The 17,758-nt window shown below is 43.3% G+C and overlaps 3 protein-coding genes across 5 annotated transcripts in view; 2 read left to right on the top strand and 1 right to left on the bottom strand.

The window, feature by feature from the left end:
• The window catches only part of LOC111156388 (intraflagellar transport 81), a 209,352-nt gene that overhangs the window by 164,589 nt on the left and 27,005 nt on the right, over positions 1-17,758 (bottom strand). The window lies entirely within an intron of this gene.
• LOC111156389 (purinergic receptor P2X 7) overlaps positions 1-17,758 on the top strand; it is a 50,931-nt gene that overhangs the window by 29,482 nt on the left and 3,691 nt on the right. Inside the window, exons 8-12 of the mRNA XM_022517235.1 lie at positions 3,096-3,232; positions 11,025-11,115; positions 12,408-12,473; positions 12,560-12,709; positions 14,404-14,505. Of these exons, the coding sequence (XP_022372943.1) occupies positions 3,096-3,232; positions 11,025-11,115; positions 12,408-12,473; positions 12,560-12,709; positions 14,404-14,505 (546 nt within the window). The remainder of the gene's footprint in view (positions 1-3,095; positions 3,233-11,024; positions 11,116-12,407; positions 12,474-12,559; positions 12,710-14,403; positions 14,506-17,758) is intronic.
• Positions 1,559-2,222, top strand: LOC111156390 (ubiquitin-conjugating enzyme E2 variant 1-like). Of its 2 annotated transcripts, none has more exons than XM_022517237.1 (2): positions 1,559-1,728; positions 2,075-2,222. In XM_022517237.1, exons 1-2 carry the CDS (start codon positions 1,559-1,561, stop codon positions 2,220-2,222), a joined length of 318 nt encoding a protein of 105 aa, XP_022372945.1. The 2 variants fall into 2 exon arrangements, with proteins under 2 accessions (XP_022372945.1, XP_022372944.1); XM_022517236.1 differs by having other exon boundaries at positions 1,559-1,808; positions 2,026-2,222.

The raw sequence follows: 17,758 nt of genomic DNA, 5'->3' as shown, positions 1-17,758 counted from the left end.
AGAACATACTTTTTTCACATTTTAATATTTCTGAAATCAGAAAGTGCTTTCGATTGACAGAATTTCAGTTTAATTGATAGCATTTCCTTCTGAGAAGAACATAAAAATAAAACTATGCATCTGATAAGCAATGGTGTCTAAGAACCAGTGAAATAAGATAGTCAGTGCTCACAACATGTTTGTAGGAAGAAAGAAGTACCAAGTAGAGGTAAGAGATTAAGAAATTCCTTAGAGGGACGCCTGGGTGGCTCAGTTAGTTAAGTGACTGCCTTCAGCTCAGGTCATGATCCTGGAGTTCTGGGATTGAGTCCCGCATCAGACTCCCTACTCAGTGGGGAGTCTGATTCTCCTTCTGACCCTGCCCCTTCTCATGCTCTCTCTCTCTCATTCTCTCTCTCTCAAATAAATAAATAAAATCTTTTTCAAAAAAGAGAGATTCCTTAGAAGTTCAGAAAAGAGAAGGATCACCTTGAATTGAGGGGGATGGGGTGGCTGAATGGATAAGGAAAGATGTAAGTTGAGTCTTGGAGGAGGAGGAGGAGGATTTAGCTAGAGAGATGGTAGGAGAAATATTTGAATGGGAGAAAAGACAAGGACTGAGACCGAAAAGTTCAAATGTACTCAGCAATTCCTCTCCTAAGTACATACCCAAGAGAAGTAAACCACATGTCCACACAAAAATTCATACATTATGTGTTCACAGAAGCATTATTCATAATAGCCAAAAGGCAGAGACAATCCAAATGTCTATCAAAGGATAAACAGATAAACCAAATGTAGTCTATCCACACAATGGAATTGTCTTCCATCATAAGATGGAATGAAGTACAGATATGGGCTACAGTATGGGTGAACTTTAAAAATATTATGCTAAGGGGCGCCTGGGTGACTCATTCAGTTAAGACTCCAACTCTTGTTTGCAGCTAAAGTCATGACATCAGAGTCCTGGGATAGAACCCCACATTGGGCTCTGTCTCAGCACAGAGTCTGCTTGTCCTTCTCCCTCTGTTCCTCCTCTGGCTCACGCACTCTCTCTCTCTCAAGTCTTTAAAATAAGTAAAATAAAATCTTTAAAAAAAAATACCTTATCTTAAGTGGGAGCACCTGGGTTGCTCAGTCAGTTGGGCATCCGACTCTTGATCTTGGCTCAGGTCTTGATCTCAGGGTTGTGAGTTCAGGCCCCACACTGGGCATGGAGACTACTTAAAAAAATAAATAAATAAAAATAAAAATATCATGCTAAGTAAAAGAAGTCAGCCATAAAAGATCACATATGATTTCATTCATATGAAAGTTCAGAATAAGCAACTCTATGGAGACAGAAAGTAAATTAGTGGTTGCTTAGGGCTGATAGGAGGGGTGGAAAGGGGCATTGATGAAAGTTTAGGGGTTTCTTTGGAGGCAACAAAACTGTAAAATTTATTATAGTGACAGTCACACATATATGTGAATATACTAAAAACAGTTGAATTATACACTTAAATACACTTGCACAAATTGTATGTGAACTATATCTTAATAAAGCTGTTTTAAAAAAATGAAGCAACAGCGATGCAAGATGGCAGCCACCACGGACTCGGGAGTAAAAGTCCCTCGCAATTTTCGACTGTTGGAAGAACTGGAAGAAGGCCAGAAAGGAGTGGAAGATGGCACAGTTAGCTGGGGTCTAGAAGATGACGAAGACATGACACTTACAAGATGGACAGGGATGATAACTGGGCCTCCAAGAACAATTTATGAAAACCGAATATACAGCCTTAAAATAGAATGTGGACCTAAATACCCAGAAGCACCCCCCCCTTTATTTTGTTTTGTTTTTTTAAAGATTTTATTTATTTATTTGACAGACAGATCACAAGTAGGCAGAGAGGAAGGCAGAGAGAAAGAAGGGAGGAAGCAGACTCCCCACTGAGCAGAGAGCCTGATGCGGGGCTCAATTCCAGGACCCTGAGATCATGACCTGAGCCGAAGGCAGAGGCTTTAACCCACTGAACCACCCAGGCACCCCGTACCCCCCTTTGTAAGATATGTTAACAAAAATTAATATGAATGGAGTTAATAGTTCTAATGGAGTGGTGGACCCAAGAGCCATATCAGTGCTAGCAAAATGGCAGAATTCATGTAGCATCAAAGTTGTCCTGCGAGAGCTCTGGCGCCTAATGATGTCTAAAGAAAACATGAAACTCCCTCAGCCACCTGAAGGACAGTGTTACAGCAATTAATCAAAAAGAGAAACCACAGGCCCTCCCCTCTCCCCCATTCAATTTAAGCAGTCATTTTCCACAGTAGTATATTTTCTAGATACGTCTTGTAGACCTCAAAGTACCGGAAAGGAAGCTCCCATTCAAAGGCAATTTATCTTAAGATACTGTAAACGATACTAATTTTTTGTCCATTTGAAATATATAAGTTGTGCTATAAAAAAAGAAAAATGAGGGGCACCTGGTGGCTCAGCGGGTTAAAGCTTCTGCCTTCGGCTCAGGTCATGATCCCAGGGTCCTGGGGTCGAGCCCCACATTGGGCTCTCTGCTCCGCGGGGAGCCTGCTTCCCTTCCTCTCTCTCTGCCTGCCTCTCTGCCTACTTGTGATCTCTCTGTCAAATAAATAAATAAAGTCTTTAAGAAAAAGAAAAATGAATGAAAATGCCAATTGTGTTGAGGGCTAAGGGTGGATAGGGTGAAATAAGAGATTTCTCCAGGGGAGTGTTAGGAGGTAAAACAGAAAAGATATGTGATGGGGTTCCCTGAATTCCAGTGTAACAAGCTTCCACTTAAACTTTAATGGGGTGGGAGGGTGGAGGAAGCCATTCAAGGTGTTAGATTATGCAAGAGATTTACTGAAAGTTGTATTTTAGGAAAATAAATACGAGGGCGTGTCCCAGATGGGAGGACGAGCAGGGAGATGCGAGCAGGGAGATGCGTTTGCAGCCACTTGTGTGTGTTAGATGGGGCTGTGCTATGGCTCTGAAACTTCAATCTGTGCTTCCCTCTTAAAAAAAAACGTTTCCCTTAGTGACCATCCCTATGCAGGGAGAGGTCTGGTGGCTGCGTCCCACGTGCAGCAGGGCTTAAAGACTGTCTCCTTGTCTTCCCCAGGGAGGGATCATGGGCATTGAGATCTACTGGGACTGCAACCTGGACAGTTGGTTCCATCACTGCCGCCCAAAATACACCTTCCGTCGCCTTGATGACAAGACCACCAATGAGTCCTTGTACCCTGGCTACAACTTCAGGTAACAGTGCCCAGAAACCTCCAGGCCCTGCTGAATTGCATCTCCAGCAGTCAGTGAGAATTAATTTTGGTTCCCAAGGCAACAAGATGAATGCAGAAAGCTTCCTCTAAGAACTAGGTGTAACTGGATTTTTGTATGAATTTTTTTTCTTTTTTAATTATTAAAGTGATAAACCCTCTTTGTAAAACAGGAACAAAATTGGGGAAACAGAGAAGAACGTAGAGAAGAGGCTATAAATCACCCATAATTCCTCAACCCTGCGATAACCAAAGATAGCTGGTGAATTTTCCTTCCCTTAACCAATTCTTTCATGAGGCTTCTGAGAGCAGATCACATGTATAACCCAGTATTCTGTGTTTGTGTGTGTTTTGTCATTCCCAGGGTCATTCAGAATTCCTCGTGACCATCACGTTAATTATCCCATTGTGTGAGCATAACGATAACAAGAGGCACCACCTAGGGTGGGTTTTTTATAAACCAGGCCCTCAAAGTCATCACCTCTCCATCTCACATCAACCCTGGAAGGTGGATATTATTGTTCCCAGGTAGAGCTGAGAAAGGTGAAATGATTTGCTCAGGACCCCCAGCTAACAGTGGCTCCATAACCTAGGTCACTCTGAACCCCAAACCCACATGCTTTTCCTCCCATCGCATGGTTTTCTTGCCTGTTCCTCCATTACTGGACATTTGGGGTGCCTCCCGGTTTTCTATTACAAATAATTCTACACCGCACATTTGTGCACATAAATCTTTGAGTTCCAGATTGTTTCCTTAGGATGACTTTCTAGAAGTAGAATTACTGGATCAAAGATGAGTAACATTTTATCATACACTTTCAGGTTTTTAATTTTTTTCCTATGCCTCAACTTTTCATTTCTCGGGTTTATCAGTTCTTTCTCAAAGCCATCCATTACTGTTTCAGTGAGGTCCATTCTGACCTTATGGATCCTATTCCTTCTGTCTGTCCTACTGTATAACCCCTTTCACACTGACCTATTATCTGCAGTGACCTGGGTGGGATTTCTTCTTCCAAGGCTTTGAAGTATTTGGTGAGTTTCAGCAGGAAAGGTCTTGTGCAAAGTTCTGTGTGTGCCATGGGTGCGGAGGCATTCCTCTGGGGCGATCATATAATGCTGCAGTCTGCAGGACTGTATGGCATCTACCAATTATCAACCAGTTTTTGGTTTAATTTCTGGGCGCTGATGTCTTCACCCTGCTAAAACTATCCTATCCCTGCTACCTCCCTGGGTAGGGCTCCCGCAGCCTCAGCTCCCTTACACTTCTAGGGTAAGGCTGGAGCTCCCCAGATACAGAGCTGGTTGGGGTCCTCCTATGGGACAGACTCCAGACTCCAGACTCCAAACATGGCTCCAGTTCCCACTCCCCACTCATTCTAGCACCTAGAAAATGTTCTTCCTTGTTCTGAGCTCAGTAATACATCAATATGACTTTTAAAAATACACCTTATCTTGCATTTCTTTGGGTGCAGTGGGAGGTGGTGGGTGTCCCAGTGCCAGCACTCAGGTTGCCACTTTGATTGGAAGTCCTTTTGGTAAGAACATCTTCAAGATGCCTGAGGCCACACTGCCACCCGACCTGCAGCCTCGCCTGACTTTTAAGGTTCTTTGTAGTGTACCTTTTAGCTGCTTACTTCTGGACTTCCACCTTGTAAGAGCTGACCAGACTCCCGGTTCATCTTCACCAATGAAACTGGTTGGTGCTGGTTTGGTGCTGACCTTACTTTTGTTTTGACCCTCTGCGCAGTTACGCTTCTGCTCCTAACTTCTCCCCGGTAGTGATCCTATGCCATCCTAATTTCATTTTCGTGTTACCTCCTGTGACTGGGTCATTTTTTCTGCCTGTTGCTACAACTCTGCCCCAGCACTAACCTGGCCCTTAAGTTTGAGCTTCCATGAGCTCTCCTTGCTTGTGGATGCCAGGCAGGTTTCGGCGGTTGTAATTATGGCTGATCCTTTTGTGCTGTTCGGTTCCAGATACAAAGTAGGCTTATGCTGTTCCCTTTCTAAAAAGAGTTGCCAATTACATCCCTAGAATAACGGTTCTACAATCACTTTGCCTACGAGGCCAGTAGGAAATTGATATTGGTGCTCCTTATTTATTCATTCATCAAATATATATCAAAGAAAAACTATATTGTTGTGTCAATGGGTATATATTGGTAAACAAAATGGACAAAGTTACTACTTAGCTTATATTCTAGTAGGACATGAGTATAAGTCAATATATCATATAAGACAAAAAGATAAGTAAATTAAGAACTCCAACAAGGGGTGCCTGGGTGGCTCAGTGGGTTAAAGCCTCTGCTTTCGGCTCAGGTCATGATCCCAGGGTTCTGGGATCGAGCGCCGTGTCGGGCTCTCTGCTCAGCGGGGAGCCTGCTTCCTCCTCTCTCTCTGCCTGCCTCTCTGCCTACTTGTGATCTCTGTCTGTCAAGTAAATAAGTGAAATCTTAAAAAAAAAAAAAAAGAACTCCAACAAGGCAACATCATTAGTCATTAGGGAAATGCAAATTTAAACCACAATGAGAAATACCTACATATCCCCCTCAGAATAGGTAAAATGTTTTAAAAGGCTGGCAATTCCAAAGGCTGACAAGGAGGAGAAGCAACTGGAACTCTCCTATTTCCTGGGGGGAGTATAAGATGGTACAACCACATTAGAGAACCATTGGGAAGTCTCTTATAAAGTTAAATGTACATCTGTCCTCTAATCCAGAAACCACACCCTTAGGTAGAGAAAGGAAACATAGGTCCGCACAAAGATCCGTACGTGAATATTCACAACAGCCTTCATCATCATTACCAAAACCCAGAAACAACCCAAATGTCCAACAGGTGACTGGAGAAATAAATTGTAGTATATTTATACAGTAAAGCGCTAGTTAGTATAAATGAACATGCTTGCACATGCAACAACATAGAGGAATCCCACCGACGTTATAGTGAGTGAAAGGAGCTAGACTGAAACGAGCCATATTGCATGACGGCATTTATATGAAATACAGGAATAGGAAAAACAACTTCCCTGTGATGATAAAAGACACCAGTGGGTGCTGCTTTGGGGAGTGCAGGATGGGGGAGGCAAAATAGAAACTGACTGGAAAGGAGCCCAGGAGAGTTTTCAGAGGCGATGGAATGTTCTAGATCTTGATGGGGTACAGGTTATACAGTGTATTCATTTGTCAAAACTCACTGAATCAACTCTTAGGACTTGTGTGCCTTATTATATGTAAACCATACCTCAATACTGCCAACAGCTCCAATAAGACCATTTCAGATGATGATAAATGCTGGGAAGAAAATCAGACAAGATACTGTACTGCAAGGCTGGGGCGGAGCAGGGGGGTGGAGTGGAGGAAGCGACTAGAGAAGGCCTCTCCAAGCAGAGGGTAGGACCCCTGTAAATGTCGGGTGCTTTTCTGAGGCCTGTGCTTTCCTAGTTAGGAAGAGAGACTGCACAGACAGGAGCCCCTGTTAGGGGAATTGCCTTGGAAAATTTAGTTTTTGCCTCTCTGAATACCTTATTAATACCAGTATTAACAGTGTAGACCAGTGATTCTCAAAGTGCAACGCCCAGAATCAGAATCACGTGTTGGGAACGTGTTAGAAATGCACATTCGAAGGCTCTGCCTGGACCTGTTGAATCAGACACCCTAGGGACCTTCACAAGACCCCGGGTGAGAGCCTCTCAGGTGTGAGACCCACCGATCTAGAACCTCCGCACTCAACACGTAGTCCTGGAACCAGCAGCCTGGCCTCACCTGGGAGCTTGTTATAAAGCAGAATCTCAGCCCTCACTCTTGAACTGAATCAAAATCTGCATTGGAGCAAGATTCCCAGGAGATTCCCATGCACACTGATGTCTGAGGAGCACTAGTCTAGACTAGATCATCTAGCACCCCAAACATACATCCTCCTTAGAGGTTTCACCCGACTACATTTTGTCTCTACAACCAGGCTGCCAGTTTCCTGGGGAAGTGCGTAAAATCAGGCGGCTTCTTAATCTGTACACTGAAGTGTAGGCAAAAGTGCCCGTGTGTGTGCACACATACATTCACTACTTCCTAACACTTCTGCTCACATTCCTACTGACTTCTGGAGGGGATCGGCTCAAGCAAATGGGTCTTTTTACATTTTACCCGAAGCAGCACCATAAACTGGCAGGCAGCCTTCAACTGTGTCTATTTTTGTTTACTTGTTTTTTGCCTATACAATGTTTTGAAAGTTGAGACATTCTACGTAAAAATCTGGACTTCTTATTTTTCTCAAAAATTTTAACTATTTGGCAGGGGGGTGGGGGTGGGGACTAAGCCATTTGATAACTCCGGATTCATATCCCACACAGCAGCACTCCGTTGGAGGGGTCAGTGGTTTCCTTTAGAGGGCATGTGTGCGTTTGTTTGTTTGCTGTGGTCCCCATCACTCCCTTTTGCCCAATACCTGGCCTGCATCACTCATTTCTGTCACCTGCCTGGCCCCTGTAGGCATTTGAGTTTGAGACCCTTGACTAAAGGCTAGCTGAGATCAAGACACAGGATGCTTTTCGCCTCCTCTGGGTCAGTGGAGTTTCATCCAGGGCCCAGAAAGCAGCTCCTAGTTGAGGTAACGTTTTGATATCCCCTGCTGCTCTACTGAACAGATTTATGGCCATTAGCAAGAAGAGACAATTGGATCAGTGGGCCCCTGACTGCCTTCACAGGCTGGGTTTTGTTTTTTGTTTTTGTTTTTGTTTTTAAGCAGTCTACAGAAGCAGGCAGGGCAATGTCCCAAATAGAAGTTAGCAAATGTCTTTTGAGTCACTGAGGTAAGCCTAAGAACACTGGCTCCTGGAGAGATCTGAGTTTTCTGAAGAACCGAAGTGGTTATGATGTTAATATTCTTTTGGAACAACATGTTAGAGCATTTGTTGTCTGGAATGAGCCAGAAGCAATCTTTGGCCCGAAATAAATTGTCAAGTTCTGATGGATAACTGGACAGGTTATTTGCAAACAGCCACAAAAGAGAGAGAGAGAGAGAGAGAGAGAGAGAGAAAAGGGAATTATAGGTTATATGAGTTTTATAAAAAAACAGAACTTCCTAAAACATAGGAAGTTGAAGAAGTTGATCACATTACAAAATTTTGTCCTTTACCAAAAGATCCACGGCAAAAGGTCCTTATTCGACAAACATTTGGTCCCATTTATTTACAGCACATATGAAGCAGGGCAGGCCCACACTGCAGGCCCGACGCACTTCTCTGGTTCAGAGTGGGCCTCTGCCCGTGTCAGTCTCCCGGGCCCGCTGTAACACATGACCGCAAACCTGGTGGCTTAAAACAACAGAAGCATATTCTCTCACAGCTCTAGAGGCCATTAGTCTAAAATTAAGGAGTCAGCAGGGACACAATCTCTGAGGTCTCTAGGGGCAAATCCTTCCTTGCCTCTCCCAGTCTCCTATGGTTCCCCATGTTCCTTGGCTTGAAGCCGCATCACTCCAATGTCTGCCTCCGTCTTTACGTGGGCTTCTCCTCTGTGTTTCTGTTTCAACTCTCTTCTCCTTTCTCTTATAAAGACACCAATCATTGGATCCACCCTAAATCCAGGATGATCTCATCTTAAGATCCTTCATCGCATCTGCAAAGACCCTATTCCAAATAAGGGCATACTCACAGGTACAGGGGTTAGGCACTTGGACCTATCTTCTTGGGGAGCTGTTATTCAAAACGTTACGGTGTCCAAAAAACATTCTGCTCAGGGCCTAGTGTTCCTCAGAGTGTAGACCACTGGCCATGTGCACCAGCTCCACCTGGAACCTTTCCAGAAACATCTCAGACCTTCTGAAACCACCGTCTGGGGGATGAGGCCCAGGAATCGACCTTTGAACACACTTCCCAAGCGATTCTTATCCTTAGTTCAAGAATCACTGTCCTAAGACCCTTTGCTTTGTGTATTCAAAAAGAAATCACTCAGTACAGCAGCAGAAGAAAGAACAGTCATGGAATGGGAACACTCAGAGGCAAGGAAATCAAAACCCCTCTGGCCAGAAATAGGTGTTGAAGCAACTAAGAATATCTAATGGATCTCAACATCCCATTTTGAGAGTTTTTAAAAAAACAGGAGTTTCAAATGCTCCAGACTGGATTCTGGCAGAGCATCTGTCTTCTGTTTTCTTCTCTCTCCACACCTGTAAACAGACTGCGAATTAAGAACTCAGAAAGAAAAAAAAAAAAAAAAAAGAACTCAGAAAGAAAATATCTTACCTAAAAACAATCTCTGAAAGGTGGTAAGGGGGAGGGATAGATTGAAAAGGCTTGTGTTATGTGGTGTAAGCCTTCCTAATTATCCATGAAAACAAAACATTCTGCTCTTCCTGACTGTAACACTGGTGAGAGCTGTGTCTTTGGGGGCGATGGTGATTTGTGCCTGAGTTTTAATTTATAAAGGTGGCTGAGTAATGATGTGGAGAGGTCACTGATACAGAAAGAAGTTTATTCTTACATTTCCAAAGAGGAGGGGCACACCATGCCACACAGGGCCACAGGGGAAGCACTGGGGTTGGTCAGGAAATGGAAGGATCAAGGGAAAAGCAGGGCCCAGAACCTTCATTGTGTTTTCCATGGGACAGACAACGCAGGACAGGGCAACAGCCTAGGACTGGCCTGCCTAAGTAATGTGGGCATGCTTCGGGCCACAGGAGCAGTCTCTCGCTATAGATACCTGGCCCTGAGTGACCTGGCACAGGGGAAATATTGGCTCGGTGTGTGAGGGTTAGAGAGAGGAGGTGGTTGGGGATATGGATATGGGATTGGCCAGAGGGTCTGTAACATGATTTTCAGGTGCTTGCCAAAGCTGGGTTACAGGGAAGATGTAAACAGTCGCGGCTGTTAGTTTGCCTGGTGATAAAAGGTGCAAATGGACAAATACAGAATCTAAGAAAATATAACTAGAGCAGATGGCTGAACGGCAACTAGGCCCAATCCGGCCATTACTAACTAGGATCCCCACCCCACTCTGTTCTAGAAGCCAAACTCCCTTAAGAAATCATTGAATTTAGGGGCGCCTGCGTGGCTAAGTGGGTTAGAGCCTCTGCCTTTGGTTCAGGTCATGATCCCAGGGACCTGGGATCAAGCCCCACATCGGGCTCTCTGCTCCGCGGGGAGCCTGCTTCCTCCTCTCTCTCTCTGCCTGCCTCTCTGCCTACTTGTGATCTCTGTCAAGTAAATAAAATCTTAAAAAAAAAAAAAAAAAAAAAGACAGTGGGACGCCTGGGTGGCTCAGTTGGTTAAGCGGCTGCCTTCGGCTCAGGTCATGATCCCAGCGTCCTGGGATCGAGTCCCACATCGGGCTCCTTGCTCAGCGGGGAGCCTGCTTCTCCCTCTGCCTCTGCCTACCACTCTGTCTGCCTGTGCTCATGCTCTCTCTCTCTCTAACAAATAAATAAAATCTTTAAAAAAAAGAAAGAAATCATTGAATTTATCTAAAACTTTTTTTTTAATTTGTCCACTTGTTGTTAATACTGAATTGGTTAAAAATTGTTCGTTTTAATCTTAAATGGAAAGCAGATTTTGTATCACTGTGTGATGGCGGAAGAAGAGGAGGCAACGTGGGAAGTGGTGCTTTGGTTCCAAGAGAGTAATTTGTGGGTTTGGATTATGTTCTTCCCTCTGCCAACTGCAGCAGAGCTAGAAGATGAACAAGGAAGACTCGCTCGGCTCCTGTTTTAGGTTTTCCTTTCATGAAATACCAGCACGTTCAGACACATCTTTATATACATGGATCCTTCTCCTCCTACAGATACGCCAAGTACTACAAGGAAAACAACGTTGAAAAACGGACTCTGATAAAAGTCTTCGGGATCCGTTTTGACATTCTGGTTTTTGGCATCGTAAGTCTCTGCTGCCAGCCACTGGCACCTCCATTCCTGGGACTGTCCTAATTATTGCTGTAGTGCCTCGAGGGGTGAATGTTTCGGTCATAGTCATTAGCTGGCACTGTGCATCTTGCCTGTGGGATAAGAGGGGGAAGAAATGTCTTTGGGGTCCTGTCCATGAAGAAGTCATCTAATGAGTACAAGAGTGCGAGTGGGAAAAAAACTGGATATTCGACTTTAAAAATACTCTGATGCTTAAAAAGAGAGAGGGAAAGAAAGAAATCCTTTTGCAAAATACTTTATAAGTAACAGAATCCAACTCAGATAGGCTTAGAGAAAAAAAAATATTTTTTTTTTTAAATCTCACACAGGTAAAAAATCGAGGGGCAGTTTTCAGGCTTCAGGCATTGCTGGATCCAGATGTTCAAACAACATCCTTAGGAATCTGCCTCTCTCCATTCCTTACATCTATTCTCCCTTGTTTTGGCATCATCCTTAGCTGGCCATGTCTACAGGGTGGTTTCAGGCAGCTCCTTATATCTTACTGGCCCAGCAGTCTCAGTAAAAAAGAGAACATCTCTTTGCTAAAAGATTTGGCAAAGGATTCAGGCAGATGCCATTGGCTCTGACTGGCCCAATATGGGCCACATGCCCTGTGCTGAACTAATCACTATGTTTAGGTCACACCATACTCTCAACGGCCGGTCGTGGCCCTGCCCTGAACCAGCCCTTTCCCCTCAAACTATATGGACCAAGTATAGACAGAGATGGTTCTCCAAAGGAAAACGGGGTGTTGTCTCCACCTCCACAAGAAGGAGGGAGGGGATGCTGGGCATGCAAAAATCCACAGATGCCCACAACACCTTGTCCAAAACTGTATTATTTATGTTATATGTTATGTCATATGGTGGTAAGCAACACAAGAGTCAATGAGATAGAAGCTGAGAGGATGGAAAGATCATTGAGAAGAAAAACCACGAGGACACCTAAGGGAAGAGTGTGCACACATTCCTTCCCTCTGCTTCCAAGGTAATCTCAAACCACTTTTAGGGAAAACTTGTCTGAAACTTTCACCTTGTTTGGAAAAATAACTCAGTGTGTGGGTTCCACTGTTCTTTGTTTAAAAGTCATGTTTTCGAGCGCATCCCAGAAGGCAGTAACAGGATGAACAGTAAACCTATTTTCAGTGTGCAGTCTCTGTTGCTGTGACCACAGACTCCCTCCTCTGCTGGAGCTGACAGTTACACGGTAGAGCAAAAGGGCACTGCTCTGAATGTCAACCAAGTCACCTTCCCATTTGTTTTCAGGGAGGAAAATTTAACATTATCCAGTTTGCAGTGTACGTTGGCTCAGTCCTCTCCTACTTTGGTCTGGTAAGAGATTCTCCATCCATGCTTTAGGAAAGCAATGTGGCAAAAAGAAATCTCACTAACATGGCACTGATTTGGGTTTTTCCCAGGTCACTGTGATCATCGACTTGCTCATCTGCACTTACTCAAGCGCATGCTGTCGATCCCACATCTATCCCTCTTTCAAGTGCTGTAAATACTGTGCAGTCAATGAATACTACTACAGGAAGAAGGGTGAGCCCATTGTGGAGCCAAAGCGGGTAAGCGTCATTGCATCAGCAGGTGCTGAATAACCCAGAGAGTCAGTCAGATCACTGAGAAACATGCAAAAATAAGGCCCAAATCACAGGTGTAAGCCCACGGAGGACGAGTCTCTAGACTCTACCCTGATCCACCACCTCTCAGGTGAACGCTTTGGTCTTAGGGAAGAACAGAAACAAAAATGAAGAGGCAAGATAGAGGGAGAACAAATGTTGATGCTCTAGGACTTGTCAATTTTGTCCAATTTATTAAATTGGTACAGCCAAAAAAAAGAGCGACTTTGGAGAACAATTTGGCAATATCTAATAACACTGAGCTGGGACACACTTTACAGCCTGGCATTTCCACTTCTCCATACCTACCCTCAAGGAAGAGCATCTACCCAATGTCCAACTGGCGGACGGTGAAAGAAACCGTGACCAGCCCATAGCAAGGAGCGCCAGGCACTGGTTTAAAACAATATGTGGCGAATACTAAGAGCAAACGTTTGTACAGCACTTCAAAGTGCTTTATATATATTAATTCATTGGCTCTTCTCAACAACCCTATAAATAGGTGCTACTGTCACCTTTCTAAAGATGAGGAGATTGACGTGCAGGAGGGTTAAATAATTTGCCTGTGGTCATACAGCTAGTAGGTGGGGGAGCTGGAATTCCAACTCCAATTCCAGCAGGCTGGTTTCAAAATTCATCTTCATAACCTCTATCTTACAGGTACTGGCATGAGCAAATATCCAAAACGTGTGGTTGAAAGGAAAAAAACAAACTATAGAACAATATATATGGTGTGGTATATAGGTTAAAAGACTACACATATGAATTCATCCTATGAATTTTCTACATGTACATTACATGTATAAATAATCATATAAATACATGCATGCATTCTATACATTTTATATATGTCCTATATAGTTTATATATTTATTACATGTACACATGAACAGGTGTCGGGAGGATAATATATGCATACAAAAATCTATTGGACACACACAAAAGTGACAACAGTGATTCCTTCTGCAAAGGAACCTAGGATGGGAGAAAAATCAGATGGAATTTGAGCTCATCTGGATTGTTTTGATTTAATTTGGCTTCTACTAAGCAGGTCCTCTACACTTGATTTCATGATTTCCCCTAATCAAGGAGAAATCTCCAGTACTTCAAACCACAAAGGGGGTTTGTCTTTCCCTCCTAAGAACATTACTGTCCTTTCTCAGCAGCCTGAAGGCACAATTCACTGGCCACTTGGACATGTATTATACAATCTGAAATGAAAGCTCATTTTTGCAACTAAAAATAATCACCATTTCATGGCCCAAGATGGGATGAAATTAAACAAAAATATAAATTATTTAAGTTGCAACAGTAAAATTTTCAGGAGATACTCGATGTAGAGTTACTGAAATAGAGGGAACATAACAGAGGACTTTTACATAGCACATGGGAGACCTAAAATCATTAGGGAGGAAGCTTTGGAGACTCTGAGCCCACATAGTAAAGTGCATAGGGTTCTACTGCTGAGTCACCTTGGGACTCAGAAATCATTCATTCTTGGCTAGTAAGAGTTTTGGTCAGCTTCTAGCAGCTTGTCATTTGGTAAGTGGCAATAACACTTGCCTTTACACCTGTTCAGGTATGTGACTGTTGACAGTTCTGTACAAAAATGGGTAAAATTTTTAACTCTCTTTCCCTAGACATTAAAATATGTGTCCTTTGTGGATGAACCCCACATCAGGATGGTGGACCAGCAGCTATTTGGGAAAAGTCTACAAAATGTCAAAGGTGAAGACGTCCCAGTAAGTTAAAACATTTAGTCTTTTTTTTTTTTTTTAAAGAAAAGTTACTATTAAATAAAAATATAAAGGGCGCCTGGGTGGCTCAGCCAGTTAAGCATCGGCCTTCAGCTCGGGTCATGATCTCAGGGTCCTGGATCAAGCCCCACATCGGGCTCCCTGCTCAGCGCACAGTCTGCTTCTCCCTCTCCCTCTGCTCTTCACCCCACTATTGTGCTCTTTCTCTCTCACTCTCAAATGAATAAATTAAATCTTTAAAATAAATAAATAAAAATATAGCTACAAAGTTGTATAAATTGCAATTGACGAATTTTAACACAGTAAACACACGTAACCCAGAATATTAGCAGAAGCCCTTTTCACGCCTCCACCCAATCACTACTTTTCCTTAAACATCATCATGATTCTGTATCTAAAAGTTAGTTTTATCTCTTCCAGGATTTTCTAAAATTTGAATCGTGTATGTACTCAATATATACTCTGTGGAGTGTCTGACTTCTTTCACTCGGTATTGTTTTTGTGAGCGATCCATGACACTGTATATAGGCATAGTTCATTCTCATTGTATAATTTCCATTTTATAAACACCCAATTTATTTATTCCTTCTGTTGTTGATGGACATTTGGGTAGCTTTCGGTTTGGAGCGCATATGCAGTGAAGCTGCCGTGGTAAACAGATGGTGCCTACAAGTGGACCCGGCATATGACACTATCAAGCCATTCTCTGAAGGGGGTGTTTTCATTCCCGCGCTCCGCAGCAGCTCCGACTGCGGGACACCTTCACTGTATAATTTCTGCAGCTGCCATAATAAATCACCTCAAACTAAGTAGCTGAAAACAACAGAAATTCATTCTCTCACAATTCTGGAGGCTGGCAGTCTGAAACCAAGGTGTTGGTAGGGCTTCTGAGGGCCCTAAAGAAGGATCCTTCTTTGCCTCTTCCAGCTCCTGGTGTTCATAACACCTGCCAGGACCTCTGGTACAACGCTGACTAGAAGTGGTCATAGCAAACATCTTTTTGTCTCATTCCTTATCTCAGGAAGAAAGCTTTTCATATTTCACTCTAGTATCTACTGTAGGGCTTTTGGTTGTTTTTTTTTTTTAAAGATTTTATTTATTTGACAAAGAGAGAGACAGCAAGAGAGGAAACACAAGTAGGGGGAGTGGGAGAGAGCGAAGCAGGCTTCCTGCCAAGCAGGGAGCCTGATGTGGGGCTTGATCCCAGGACCCTGGGATCATGACCTCAGCCAAAGGCAGACACTTAACAACTGAGCCACCAAGGTGCCCCTGTTGTAGAATTTTAAAGAATGCTTTACTAGATTGAGAAAAGTCCCCTCCATTCTTAGTTTGCAAGAATTTTTGTTATAAATTAATACTAAATTTAAAAATAATGCTATTTTCTGCTTTTCAAAAAATTATCAATGAGTTTTCTTTTTTCCGTTATGTGGTGAATTACAGAAATTGATTTTCAAATATTAAGCCAACCTTGCGTTCTTGCAATAAAATCAATTTGAAGGTAATATATTACTCTATGTATTTATTGCTGGATTTGATTCACTAATATTTAAGATTTTTATGTCTCTTATTGAGAGAGACTGGCCAAAATTTTTCCATTCTTGTAATGTCCTTATTGGGTTTGGGTGTAACATGAACTCAGGGGCGGTAAGGGAGAATACACATAAAATTTACCATTTTAACCACTGTAAAGCATACAATTCAGTGACATTTAAAATTCAAAAGTTTATCCACAATGCTGTGCAACCATCCTACTATCTAGTTCTAGGACTTTTTCATCAACCCAAAAGGAAACCCTGTACCCATTCAACAGCCATTACTCACACCCACCTCCCCCTAGTCCCTGGAAATCATTTTTTTTTTTTTTGGCGAGAGAGAGAGAATGAGAGAATGAGCAGGGAGAGCAACAAAGGGAAAGGGAGAAGCAGGCTCCTCGCTGAGCAGGGAGCCTGACTTGGAGCTCGATCCCAGGACCCTGAAATCATGACCTGAGCCAAAGGCAGATGCTTAACCCAATGACCACACAGGTGCTCCTGGCAATCATTAATCTGCTTTCTGTCAGCATGGATTTGCCTATTTTGGACATTTCATATAAAGAGAATCATACAGTATTTCCCTTTTTGTGACTGGCTTCTCTCACTTTTCATAATGGCTTCAAGGTTCATCTATTTGTAGCAGGTGTCAGTACACTGCTCCCCCTTTTTTTTTTTTTAAAGATTTTATTTATTTATTTGACAGAGAGAGATCACAAGTAGGCAGAGAGGCAGGCAGAGAGAGAGGAAGGGAAGCAGGTTCCCTGCTGAGCAGAGAACCCGATGTGGGACTCGATCCCAGGACCCTGAGATCATGACCTGAGCCGAAGGCAGTGGCTTAACCCACTGAGCCACCCAGGCGCCCCCCCCCTTTTTTTTTTGACTGAATAATACTCTACCATATGGACATGACATATTTTTAACAAACTACAGAAATGATCCCTGAAAATAAATGTTTCAGACATTAAATTTTTATCCATTCATTTGTTGATGGATATTTGGGTTGTTTTTACCCTTTGGCTATTGTAAATCATGCTGCTCTAAGTGCTCGTGTATAGGAACTATTTAATTTTAAATTTTACTGACTCAAACTTTGCCTGATGAATGAAGGTATATGTTACAAAGAACAGATATAAATGATGTCAACGATGGCAACTTCTCTTGGAGGATAATAAATGGATTTGCTAGAAGAGGGAGACTGGTGGAAAAGGAGACAGTAGAGCAAAATCAACAAATATTTACTGTCTACTATGTGCTGGGTACTGGCCTAGGTAATGGGGATACAGCAGTGACAAAGCAAACAGGCCCCCCACCCCCGCTTTCATGTGGAGGAACCATCAACAGGATATATTGATGAGTAGGATCATTTCAGAGAGTGACAAGTACTGTGAAGAACACGGAATCTCAAGACACGCTAAGAGTGACCTGGGTGCAGGGGAACTACCTAGATCAGGGGGATCAGGGCAAGAAGGTCTCCATGAGCAGGTGATAACTGCCTTGAGGCCTGGCGTGTCTGAAGTTCACTTTCCAAATCTGTGAAATGGAGAGAAGGACACATATCTCACAAGGTTCTTCAAAAGCTAAAGGGCAGGGGCACCTGGGAGGCTCAGTGGGTTAAAGCCTCTGCCTTCGGCTCAGGTCATGATCTCAGGGTTCTGGGATCGAGCCCCACATGGGGCTCTCTGCTCAGCGGGGAGCCTGCTTCCCCC

This window comes from Enhydra lutris, unplaced genomic scaffold (assembly GCF_002288905.1).
Source record: "Enhydra lutris kenyoni isolate GAN:26980312 unplaced genomic scaffold, ASM228890v2 scaffoldscaffold46, whole genome shotgun sequence".
NCBI classification, from domain to species: domain Eukaryota; kingdom Metazoa; phylum Chordata; class Mammalia; order Carnivora; family Mustelidae; genus Enhydra; species Enhydra lutris.
Note: the sequence above shows the minus strand (reverse complement) of the source record. Positions and strands in the feature narration are given on the sequence as shown.